A 13,714-nucleotide genomic window follows, 5' to 3' on the forward strand; every position below is an offset into this window, starting at 1 on the left:
CACCCCACCAAACAACAGTATACCCACCCTAGTGGTAGCCCACCACACCAAACTATACCCACCCTAGTGAGGCCCAACCACACCACAATACACCCACCCTAGTGGTGGCCCACCACACCACACTACACCCACCCTAATGGTGTCCCACCACACCACACTACACCCACCCTAATGGTGTCCCACCACACCACACTACACCCACCCTAATGGTGGCCCACTACACCACACTACACCCACCCTAATGGTGGCCCACTACACCACACTACACCCACCCTAGTGGTGGCCCACCACACCACACTACACCCACCCTAGTGAGGCCCAACCACACCACAATACACCCACCCTAGTGGGGGCCACCACACCACACTACACCCACCCTAATGGTGGTCCACCACACCACACTACACCCACCCTAGTGGTGGCCCACCACACCACACTACACCCACCCTAGTGTTGGCCTACCACACCACACTACACCCACCCTAGTGGTGGTCCACCACACCACACTACACCCACCCTAGTGGTGGCCCACCACACCACACTACACCCACTCTAGTGAGGCCAAACCACATCACACTACACCCACCCTAGTGGTGGTCCACCACACCGCATTATACCCACCCTAGTGGTGACCCACCACACCACACTACACCCACCCCAGTGGTGGTCCACCACACCACACTATACCCACCCTAGTGGTGGCCCACCACACCCACCCACCACACGACACCCAACCTAATGGTGGCCCACCACACCACACTACACCCACCCTAGTGGTGACCCAACACGGCTACACAGGCCAACCCCAACCCACCCAGCCGCCAGCCACATTAGCCAAGTTCCCCTTAGAGAAAAACTCGCGAGAGAGAGAGAGAGAGAGAGAGAGAGAGAGAGAGAGAAGGAAAAAAAGATAATTGTTCAGTGTCGTGACTGTTGGTAAAGCTGGGCCTCCCGGGGCCTTACCCATGTCCCCCTCTCTTGCCTTGGAGGTCCTGCTGCCCCTCCACCAGTAGGGCCATTCCCCCCTGCTCGCCTTCCCCCTTCTCAACCCCTGCTCGCTCTCTCTCCCCATGCAAACCTGACGTTCCTCCAACATACTATTTTCAAGGCATCGTATTCGTTAGCCAAACAAACGTCTCCAAGACATTATATATATATATATATATATATATATATATATATATATATATATATATATATATATATATATATATATATATTCCTGCGAGTCCACGGGAAAAATGAAACACGATAAGTTCCCATGTGCACTTTCGTGTAATAATCACATCATCAGGGGAGACACAAGAGAGAAATATAACAGTCAGTTGATATACATCGAAGAGACGGAGCTAGGACGCCATTTGGTAAACATGTGTTTGTCCAAAACATACAATATCTTGATCACGCGCCATATTATGGTCCTTTACAATATATATATATATATATATATACGGTGAAATGAGCGCGAACTTTCACATAACACACACACTGCCCACCGACAGTAGGGTTCGAACCGCTACCATTTTGTGTGGAGGCTGGTGGTTAGCGTCACCAGCCCCCTTACAAAAAGAAAAAAATAAAGAAAGAGAAAAGGCATATGTTCGAATCCTGTTGTCGGAGGACATTACTTGGTGTGTGTGTGTGTGTGTGTGTGTGTGTGGAGGAGGCAGAGGTTTTTTTTTATATAATAGACATAGTCACCATCAACCAGGCCAGGCCTAAAGCAGAGGAGAGAACTGTTAGGGAAAGGACCAGGTTGTGGTTGTTAGGGAAAGGATCAAGTTGTGGTTGTTAGGATAAGGATCAGGTTGTGGTTGTTAGGGAAGAATTAGATTGTGGTTGTTAGGGAAAGGATCAGGTCATAGCCGTAAGGAAAGTCTTTCAAATACTTTTAAACTTTTCAAAAATTACAACCACCACCACAATACAATAAGAGGAGACAAAATTTCAAAAGAAAAAAAATATCCGCTTCCCACAATATATCTTTTCACAATGTATCATCACTTACCCACAATATATCACCACTGACAAATACCACAAACCCACAATTTTCACAACCTGGTAACAAAAAATTATATATATATATGTGTGTGTGTGTGTGTGTGTGTGTGTGTGTGTGTGTGTGTGTGTGTGTGTTTACCAAATGGCGTCCTAGCTTCGTCTCTTCGATGTATATCAAGTGACTGTTATATTTCTCTCTTGTGTCTCCCCTGATGATGTGATTATTACGCGAAAGTGCACTTGGGAACTCTTCGTGTTTCATTTTCCCCGTGGACTCATAGGAATATATATATATATATATATATATATATATATATATATATATATATATATATATATATATATATATATATATATATATATACTTTTCATTATCAGTATTTTCCACCATCATTTCGCCGTGGTAGAGAGACTGGGTGACCATCATACTTACATATAAGGCTTCATACGCAGCTACAGCTGTAATGTACCAGCTGCCGGGCACGCACCTGGTGCGTCATGTCACCAATACCAGCTTAAGCTGCCTCAGGGTAGAAAGCTTTTGAAGCTTGGGCAATAAATGGACTCTTGGTAGATCCAGCGATACCATCTGACAGTTATCAAAATGCCCCCCCCCCCTCTCACAGGTGCAGCCCAACTTGTAACAAGTCGTCCAACTCCACAATCACAACCGTCTCAGCTCGTGTCTTGTGCCCAAAAGTTGTAACCATCGCGTGTGCCCTTAAGGATCCAATCTCACCGTAGCGACTGAGCACACAGGTGAAACATCTGTATTTCTAAATACTGGAGGATACATACAGTCCTGCCATACGTATACCGACCCATCCATTGTTGTGTGAATACCTTCCAATCCCTTGCAGGCGACGCTTCACTCTCTCTCTCTCTCCCCCTTAAGGAATCCAAACTAATTCTCTGACTATTTCAATCAGTCTCTCTTGTTTCCCTCATAGTTTCGACCCTATATAGGTCCTCGAATCCTCTCTCTCTACCTTCCAATGCCTTGCAGGCGACGCTTCACACTCCCTTAAGGAATCCAAACTAATTCTCTTACTATTTCAATCCCTCTCTCTTGTTTTCCTTATAGTTTCGCCCCTATATAGGTCCTCGAATTCTCTCTCTCCGCCCCCAGCCCTGGAAAATCTTCCAATATCTTCCAATTCCTTGCAGGCGACGCTTCACACTCCCTTAAGGAATCCAAACTAATTCTCTTACTATTTCAATCCCTCTCTCTTGTTTTCGTCATAGTTTCGACCCTATGTAGATCCTCGAATCCTCTCTTTCCACCCCCAGCTCTGGAAAATCTCCCCATCCATATCAGTTTATTCAAGAACTTGTTATAAAGGCCCCCTTCTCCCTTTGCTAGGGTTAAAAAAAACAAAAAAAGGTATGTGCAGCACTTTAAGGCCCCTTTCTCCCTTTGCTAAGACTTCGAAAGGGGTAACTGCTGTACTTTCAACCTCTCTCTCCATAGCCTAGCCACCCTCCCCCTCGGCCACCATTCTTAGCCGCGTGGGACTGAATCCCTTGCCCAACTGGTGTCTGTGTTTTCGAGATGGGTAAACCATCGACCGCCTGGTTCTCTCTGGCCACTCAGTTAACCACCTAACGCCCCTTTAACAGCCTGGCAGACGTGGGAAACTACTATTTACTTTTCTGGGTTGAGTTCCCTCGACTTGGCTGAGGGTCTGGGTCAGGAGTACGTGGAGCTGTCAGATATCAGGCTCCGGAGACACCACTTCACGCAATTATGATTATTATTATTATCATTATTACTATCATTATTATTATTATTGTCATTATTATTATTATTATTACTATCATTATTATTATTATTATTATTATTATTATTATTATTATTATTATTATCATTATTATCATTATTAGTATCATTATTATTATTATTATCATTATTATTATTATTATTATTATTATTATTAGTAGTAGTAGTATCATTATTGTCATTATCATTATTATCATTACTACTATCATCATCATCATCATCATCATCATCATAATAATAATAATAATAATAATAATAATAATAATAATAATAATAATAGTGAAAAGTCACCATTGGCGAGGTTATATCATTAGATATATACTCCCGTCAGAGAACTTCTCGCTTTAAAGGAGTCTACATTCCCCTGCTACTGGAAGTAGCACACAGCCCTGAGCAACAAGAACCTTGAGACACATCCCTGGGTGTCACCATGACGAAGTTTTAATAATTTCTGTGTGTGATTTAGAAAAGGACAAGTTTGCCTTGTGGTCAGAGATAAGTGTACAAGATTGTCTTGTGGTCAGGTGGTAAGTCGAAACAGAACTCACCTCACAGCTGGTCTGGCTGACGTTGTTCATGTTGACGCGAATCACTTTGTCCCTGGAAAGAGAGAGAGAGAGACGAGGTTAGTCCTGGAAGCTATGGCTGGTGTGTGTATGTCTGGGGGGAGGGGGATCACTCGTCCACACCCACCCCACACCACAGTTTTAATGCCATGGGGGTGGTGGGTGGGGAGGAGAAGAGGGGGGGGAAATATCCTTTAAAAATATATATATATATATATACCTAAAGTTTTAAGAGAGGGAAGGGTCTTCTGTGACCATTAGGTATTTTGGGTATTCATAATATGTGTTCCGCAACCTCCACCAGCAATGGAAACCTGTTTAGGGCACGGACTTGGATTTTACAAAAAGTATTGATACTTCGCAACACCAAAGTTGTATATATATATTGTCGAAGTCGTGGGAGAGTGAAGTGTGTTCATCTCCAGGTTACACCACCAGACCAAGGACATCTGACGTTCATCTGTCACCTACCGGGCCCCCAACAGCTCACACTGCCACACAACGACCACCTGTTATGACCTGACACTCGGGTACTGGACCACGACCCAGCCCTCATCAGGTCCCAGTCTGTCATGACCTGTTACATGGCTGTTGGGTGAAGACGACCTGGCCCTCAACGGATCTCAGTGCCACCCTATGATCACTCATAGCGACCTGCCAAACACCCGTGCCTCCCAAGCTAACCTGAATGGTGTTATCACGAGAGGCAAAATAAAAAACAACACACAGGATCACGCAAGACACGGCGATAACAAGAGGAAGAGGAGGAGGAGAAGAGGAGGAAAGATGAAGAGTGGGAGTAAGTTAGAGACGAAGGGTGGAAGGGAGACTATCCTCCAAAAGGAGAAGGAAAGTAAGGATACCGAGGAGGAGTTAGGAAAAGGAAGATGAGAGAAGAGTGTACACGAAGGAGGGAGGAGGAGGAGGGGGAAAAAAAGGGTGTGTGTGTATTGCCACAGATGATGGGGAGAGGGCTAGGCCCCTGCAAGGCGACCGCTCACCCCATCCTGCAAGGAACATGATACCGACCCATTAACATACAAATGTTCCTCCCGCCCTATCATGCTAAATAGTTCCATAAAATCCACGGCCTCAACACTCACCCTCCCACTTCCCGATACACACCCCCTATTTACCTTGCGTGTACGCGGGGGGGGAGGGCAAATTTCACCCCCTGTTACACTTCGGGGCAAATTTCACCCCCTGCCACACTTGTTAAGGCCAAATTTCCCCCCCTGCCACACTTGTTGAGTCGATTGCGCCACAGTAGTATTCAAAAAAAGTTCCCCCTCCGTCCTGCTTGTATTAGCCCCCCCCCCCCCCCTCACCCTGGATGGGCGGTGTGGGCGTCGAAACACACGACCGTCGCCCGCCCAACTGGAATATGCAAATTGCTGTATTCCCAGAGAACAATACTCCCGTCCCGTTCCTCCACTCCGGTAGATTACACACCCCCTTTATTCTCCTGTGAACCACCACCCCACTCCAGCCTCTTGGAACACGACGGGGGGCGTCCTTGAGCACGACCCTTGAACACGACGGCACGACGGCTGGGTCGTATTGTATAGCGACGGCATGGCCTTGGACAAAACACATGTCGCCCCGACATGCTCAAAGGGTCGCACCGTCGTGCTCAAGTGTCGTATCTTTCAAGGCCAAGGGTGGCACCGTCGTGCTCAAGGGCTATACCATCAAGGTCAGGGGTCGTTCCGTCGTTCTTAAGGGTTGTATCATCAAGGTCAAGGGTCGTCCCGTCGTCCTTGAGGGTCGTGTCATCAAGGGTCGTTTCGTCGTGCTCAAGAGGTCCATGGCGCTGTCATACCCTCGGCAAGCGCCAGTCCCGCTCCACAAGGCACCAACACCGACCCACAGACGCTTTCTGTACCCCCCCACCCCCCAAGCCTCACCAGACAGTCTGTTTATCGTGGTCACAGACACGTTACATCCCCCTTTGTCTGCACTGTTCAACAGACGCCCAACTGCTGGACATCCAGAGACTCGCTCTGTTGTCTGTATACCGTTCAACAGAGGCTTACTGCTGCTGCTGCTGCACACATACACACACACATCCCGACTCCCGTCTTGCCCGCCCGCTAACCCTAGGACGTCAACCCTTCAACCCCGGGCTTCTCCCGCGCGTGAGACGTCAAGTGTTTACTCGCTGTGGACATCCAATATGTTCGCTGTTTGAATATGCTAATTTCCGCAGGGGGCGCCCCCTCCGCGTCCGTCCGTCCCTCTCTCCCCCCAACGCCGCGCACAACATAGACCGCCTCCTCACGTACACCATCAGCCTCATCCGTACACCGACACCTGCTGTATCCCCTCTGCCTCCTGTCTCCCTCCACCAGCCTCCGCTTGCAGGGACGTGCGTCGCAAGGGGGTCGTGGGGAGACTATCAGACATCCATCCTATACCTGCAAACCCTTGAGCAAATAAGGTGTTTGAACCAGTGCACCAGCGAGTGCCTCGTATTTCTCAGAGGTAACGGGAAAATAAGGTCGGGTTTTCCCCGGGACCAGGCTGAAGTTGATCACACATACATTGCTTCTTCCTCCGCAGATGCAATACGCGTGAGCGCTCGTGACTTTTCGCGTTTCATTTTTCCTCCACGCTGAACGGGTCTTCGCAATCTCCTACATCAGTGAGGTTCCGCAAGGAACGGATAACTGAGCCTTTGAGGGATCCAATCCTCAATTGGCTCCCCCCCCCCCTTCTCTGCTTCTTGTTTTGGAAAAGCGAAAACTGGAGGGGAGGATATCCAGCCCCCCTCACCACCCACCGCTCCCACCCCTTTTTTTTTTTTCAGTCGCCTTCTACGACACGTAGGGGATACGAGGGAAGTGTCCTACTCCGGACTGCCCCGAGAAGGCCCGAACCAACGCTCGGACTGCCCCGAGAAGGCCCGAACCAACGCTCGGACTGCCCCGGGAAGGCCCGAACCACGCTCGGACTGCCCCGGGAAGGCCCGAACCAACGCTCACACCACCAGCCATCTCTCTTGCAGCCCTCACATGCACCCGAAAGAAAATCCCACAAGGGCCAGCGCGCCTTTGTGAGGCGGCCGGACACCCGCGGAACCCACCACTGTCGGAGGGCAGGGCATGGCATGGCATGGCAGAGGTCGACAAAGAGGACCACCTCCGACCCCTACAGTTCCACCCCGGGGCCAGCACAGCTGCACCAGCAGGAGAGTCGCGGTAAAGGCGGCAGCCACGGGAGGGCGCGACCTCAGTCCCAATTATATGTAAAAAATGTGTCACCACCAACTGGTCCCTATAGAGGCTCGATCGGCTGATCAGGATCACCTAAGTGGATGAGGTAGGCTAGGGAAGGAGGGAGGGAGGGCAAGGCTAAGGGAGCAGGGTTGGTATTTTTTTATTTTTTTCAACTTTTAACAACTTTTTCCCCAATCGAGAACGCGCCAAGTTTACCTCTCCTATTCAACATGGGGTTCAGAATGTCCCGGGACGACGCGGTGGGTGTGCGTGACACCGCCCGGGGACCACAACACACACACACACACACACACACACACACACACACACGACGCTGCAGACGCATCTCCCCCGTCGCAATCTTACGCGGTCGTGTCTTAAAGTCTTCGTCGATGGTACGACCTGGAAACACCACGGTACGATCCTTGAGCACCCTGGGTCTAAAAGTCCTGGCCTCTGGCCTCATCATTTAGGGCCAGGCCGACATAGTCAAAGCACTGTACGATCCTGGGTCAACGGATCTGGCCTGATCCTTTAAGGCCAGGCCAAAGGGGCGGGTCGGGCCGACATATTTAAAGCGTCGAGGGGGGGGCGGCCGTCGGGGCAGAGGTCAGGTCATCATACCAATGGCTTGGTGGCGTCACGCCCCTGGATTTAACCATAAGGTGCGACGCCGGCAGGAGGGGGAGAGGCTTCAACCAGCGGCATATATATTTTGAGGTGAGGGAGTGAGGTGGGGATCTGGAGGGGGGGGACGCCGTTCACGGCGACCCATAATTAAAATTGGGAAATCAGGAGTCAAACTCTCGGGTGGCTTTGAAGTTTAATTATATATGTGTCAAGACCATCGACAACCCGCCGACAGAGGCCGCGATGAGAGCAGCACCTCCCTGCGGGAGCCGGAGGGGAGAGAGAGAGACACCCGACCAGCCAGACGGCTCCGACAGGGGCAGACGGAGGGGAAGGTGGGAGATGGGTACTGACGGAGGCAGACGGGAAGTGACAGAGGCACATGAGAGGTGACAGAGGCACATGTGAGAGGAGGCAGACAGATGGGAGGTGACAGAGGAAGACAGGAGGTGACAAAGGGAGAGAAGAGATGACAGAGGCAGACATGGGGAAGGGGATGAAAGACGCAGACGCAGACATTAGGGATAGACGGGAGATTGGAGAGACAAAAAGATATGACAGGGGCAGACAGAGGTGAGATAAGCAGAAAGGAATGACAGAGGGAGACGCAAGGGACAGAAGAAGACGGTGTAGCAAGAGGCAAACGAGGTATATATGAGGCATATAGGGTGACAGGAGGAGACGGGGAAATTGTCTTGTTTCGATGCCGGGTCTCATGGAGCTTCTGCAGAAGGGAAGAGGCGCTGTCCAGTTGCTGAGTCAGTGGTTGGTTGCCGGAGTCAAAGTCAGCCATGCTGACAGGGTTAACTGTGTGGGTGTGATAGCCACACGCATTGAAGCTGGTCCCCTTGGGGATTAAGGACACGTTAGGTTAAGGTTACACGCCGTACACGTGTAACGCAGCGGGTCAAGTTTTGGTCAGGCCTGGGGGGGAGTACGACTTCATAACTCCCCAAGTAGACATTCTGCATAGCGCCCGGGGAGAAAGGACATCACGATACGATGGCCAGACCTAACACACGATCAAGTAAGAGGCCTCAACCATCATTCAGAACTGACGAACCGTCGTCCCGTGTCGTCTCCACCACACCCTCCTCCTCCTCCTCAGGGTTGTTATGTCGTGCTAGATAACCAAGAGGATCATCCAAGGACGCTACTGGTAGAGGGGGAAGGAGGGGAAAGCTGTCGCATCCATACAAGAGAGGAACACACATAGATACCTCCTCCCTCAAAAAAACGCAACACATTCTCTCTCTCTCTCTCTCTCTCTCTCTCTCTCTCTCTCTCTCTCTCTCTCTCTCTCTCTCTCTCCATCACACACACATACGGCACATAACTAATGCCATCTAACGTCAAGTGGTCTGGTGATGGCAGGGGTACGCCAATCGCGGTAGCGACAAACACCCCCTGCTCCCTCCTCCCCTTCCCTGTTCGAACACCATCCATTATCCCCCCACGCCGCACAGCTTATAACCTGATATTAATCCACAAAGGGAGGGGTGGGGGGTGGGAAAGAGGTCTTTATGGTGTGACTAGAGACCACAAACTTTCGCTACTTTTCCCCCGACAAAAGTTGCACAAAGTAATAAAGTCAGTATCGCCACTGTCGAGGCAAAGGGCCAAGTTCCCTTATAACTTTCCTTTCCCCTCCATTATAAATGATGACCACCTAAGCTTATAACCAAAAAGAGGTACACGAAGACTAGTGGTAAGGTTGGTTGCGTTGGTGGCGCCAGTGGGGGCGTAGGGGGTGGGCGGTGTAGACGACCACAGCGGTGGGTGGGGGAGGTGGCCATAATGGTGGGTGGTGCGGGTGGCCACAGTGGTGGCTGGTGCGGGTGGCCACAGTGGTGCGGGTGGCCACAGTAGTGTGGCTAGTGTAGGCAGCCACTGCGGCGGGCGGTGAAGGTGGCCACAGTGGTGTGTGGTGCAGGTGGCCACAGTGGCGTGTGGTGAAGATGGACACATCCACCACTACAACAGGCACCCAAAGACGCCAGGCTGCTGAGCGATTTCCAGGGGGCGCTACAACTCCACCGACCATCTCTAGCCAACCACTAGACACCCAAGTTAAACCAGAACATCAGAACGGATAGTCACGCCTTCGTTCAAATACGCTCTGGCTGCTTTACAGCTAGGCCAAAAAAAAACCCCAGCTTCCTGGATTCAAAAGAACCATCGAAGTCCTTTGTATGGAGAAGTGCCTCTCGCACGCACCCTCCACACGACCATGGAACACACCCAAGTCTCACGTCCGTGTTATATACATCGAGGTGTCAGTGTCATGACTCGTTGCAAAACATCTTTTTGCACGCGAGATTGACAGATTGTAAATATCCTTTTAAACTTCAGACACGTGCAAATAAATGGGGTGATGGCTGACACAGCAGGAAGAAGGGTCAGGGGCGACACCCCTTTCCCCTTATCACAGGCAGTGTCAAGCGCCCGTGTCACGGCTGTCATTGCCCTGCCAATCACGAAAGCCATCATTTCCACTGGAACTACTATTACTACTACTACATACCCCACCAGCACCATCAGCCATCTCCCACCCTTGACTTCAATCATGCCCCGACCGACCAGCTCCTGCTGGGCCTTCCGATGACAAGCCGCTGTGAGTGGTGGGAAGGGCGGGATCCTTTTCCTGTACCATCCCGTCTCTGCCTATGAGGGGCGAGAGAGAGAGAGAGAGAGAGAGAGAGAGAGAGAGAGAGAGAGAGAGAGAGAGAGAGAGAGAGAGAGAGAGAGAGAGGTCTCCAGGAGGGACAATATTGGGAAATAAACCTGCAACAGGAGTGGAATGTTCTCAGCTTCCAACGGACGAAGACAGACTGATGGATTAGTCTCATAGGAATCATGGTAAGGGCAAAGTCTTGCATGTCGGAGGTAAAGAAAAAAAAAAATGATAAGGCAAGCTACATTATGAAGTCTGTAGACCTACGTAAGATAAATGAGGGAAAAAGAGACTCATGTGTCTATAATCTCTGATGACCGAGAGCTAAGTTAGCACCACACGGAAACAACACAAATGCGAACAAAACTCTTGGAGTTATTGACTGGATGTTCGAAGTCAAAGTCTACGAAAACTAACCTCTCATTCTTTACAAGTCCCTGTCGCGTCCCCATATTGAATACTGTGATCAGCTGTGGCCACCCTACTTGAGGAAAGACACAGAGAGAGAGAGAATGAAAAAGTACAAAGGCGAGCTACCCATGCCATTCCCCTGGGCTAAGAAGCAAATCTAGGAGGGGACAATGAAACCACTGGCATGTATTTATAGAAAAAGAGAAGGTTAAGAAGAGAGCTAAACCCAAGTACTTAAAATCATCAAAGACTTCAAAAAAGCAGAGTGGCTTCTACTTTGCGACCGTGGTTTTCATCAAAGGACGGATACAAATCGAGGTCACTTATTATCATCCTGCAGCTGATAACCTCGGCCACAGACCATCGGGTCTTCTGTTATCTGGCTTTTCCCATGTTACTCTCTGGTCTTCTCCACTTTGGCTACCTGCTCTTTGCCATGTACTGTTATCCGGCGAGGTACTGTTATCTGCGCCCTTGCCATGTACTCACCTGGCGATACCCATGTAATACGCCAACCTCACTCATTCAAAAAGCACACACGAAAACTGGGTTCTGATATATACTATCCCTGGGGATAGGGGAGAAAGAATACTTCCCACGTATTCGCTGCGTGGCGTAGAAGGCGACTAAAAGGGAAGAGAGCGGGGGGGCTGGAAAGTCCTCCCCTCTCGTTTTTAATTTTCCAAAAGAAGGAACAGAGAAGGGGGCCAAGTGAGGATATTCCCTCGAAGGCTCAGTCCTCTGTTCTTAACGCTACCTCGCTAACGCGGGAAATGGCAAATAGTATGAAAAAAAAAGAAATAAAAAAAAAAATATATATATATATATATATATATATATATATATATATATATATATATATATATATATATATATATTTTCAAACCGATTTATTATGTCCTGAACTGGTATTTCGTCCTTGAGTTGAAAATCTCTCTCTCTCTCTCTCTCTCTCTCTCTCTCTCTCTCTCTCTCTCTCTCTCTCTCTCTCTCTCTCTCCCTCAAAAAAAAGGCCATAAAATGGCTGATATTAATCCACCACTTTTACGGCTACATTCTCATGAGCCCCGCCCGAGGCTAAACCCACGCACTCACTATAAAAGGGATGCGCTGACACAGTCAAGTGAGAGACCTGTGTGTGTGTGTGTGTGTGTGTGTGTGTGTGTGTGTGTGTGTGTGTGTGTGTGGGGAGAGGAGGACTAGGATTGACCGTCAGTACTATCGACTCTGGGGCGAGGAGATACCCCCCTCCCACTCTCTCTCTCTCTCTCTCTCTCTCTCTCTCTCTCTCTCTCTATTTCTCTTTCTCTCTCCCAAAAGTCCCCCGCCCCCTTCTCTCTCTCCCAAACGTCCCCCAACCCCCCTCTCTCTCTCCCAAAAGTCCCCCAACCCCTCTCTCTCTCTCCCAAAAGTCCCCCAACCCCCCTCTCTCTCTCTCTCTCTCTCTGCCTCACGCACACGCGGGCTGCTGGCATCGGAGTCCACTAAACATGACACTAACACCCTCCCCCCCATCAGCCTTGCACATAACACTTTACGCAACACGTGACTCACATAACCTATTCCCAACTTGCTCTCTCTCTCTCTCTCTCTCTCTCTCTCTCTCTCTCTCTCTCTCTCTCTCTCTCTCTCTCTCTCTCTCTCTAATTTTTTTTCCCTAACACGACTTATTCCCAACTCTATATATAATATTTTCCCCCCCTACGGTGAGCCATACGAGTGAAAAAAACCCTGCTAATGGCCAAGTCTCGTAAGGAGGTAAGTATATAGGTGAGTAGGCCAGCCTGGAGATGGGGAGGGATACGTGGACCTGAGGGGCTGCTGCTTCCAGAAGCACCTTGGCGAACTGAAGACCTAACCCAGCAGCCTGGGCTGTAGAGGGTAGAAGACCACCGAAGACTGTACCAGGTATTCCCTTTAGATCAGGCTGTAGGGGTACAAGACCCTCGAAGACTTTGCCAGGTATTCCCTCTATGTTAGGCCGTTGGGGAAGAAGACCATCGAAGACCTTTAACAGGTATTCCCTCTATGTTTAGGGTGTAGGGGGTAGAAGACCCCCGAAGACTTCAGCTGGTGTTCCCTCTTTGTTAGGCTTTACGGGGTAGAGAGACCCCGAAGACTTTACCAGGTATTCCCTCTGTGTCATTTTTAAATACTCACACAGACAATAACATGTGACATATAAACTAAAAGGCTTCCTGAGGATTAAACTTTTCAAAAAAAAAATGTTCTGAGTTAAACAGATGTGACCACGAAAAGGCGCGAAGGTCGCCTCCAAGGCTTAAAAGACCCCTCCAAAGGCATTAAGGGGTGGGAAGATCACCCCTCATGACGTGAAAGGGTAGACATCTCGCCTCCAAAGGTGTGGACAAGATGGGTAAAGGCTGTAGGCAAGAGGCGTGCCGACGTAGATGAAGCGTCTGCCCGCTCACAA

At 49.6% G+C, this 13,714-nt stretch overlaps 1 protein-coding gene across 1 annotated transcript in view; it reads right to left on the bottom strand.

Annotated features, from left to right (window-relative positions):
• Positions 1–13,714, bottom strand: part of LOC139756987 (semaphorin-2A-like) — a 666,764-nt gene that overhangs the window by 38,281 nt on the left and 614,769 nt on the right. The window contains exon 3 of the mRNA XM_071676928.1: positions 4,330–4,381. Within this exon, the coding sequence (XP_071533029.1) occupies positions 4,330–4,381 (52 nt within the window). The remainder of the gene's footprint in view (positions 1–4,329; positions 4,382–13,714) is intronic.

Source organism: Panulirus ornatus, chromosome 24, assembly GCF_036320965.1.
Source record: "Panulirus ornatus isolate Po-2019 chromosome 24, ASM3632096v1, whole genome shotgun sequence".
NCBI lineage: Eukaryota > Metazoa > Arthropoda > Malacostraca > Decapoda > Palinuridae > Panulirus > Panulirus ornatus.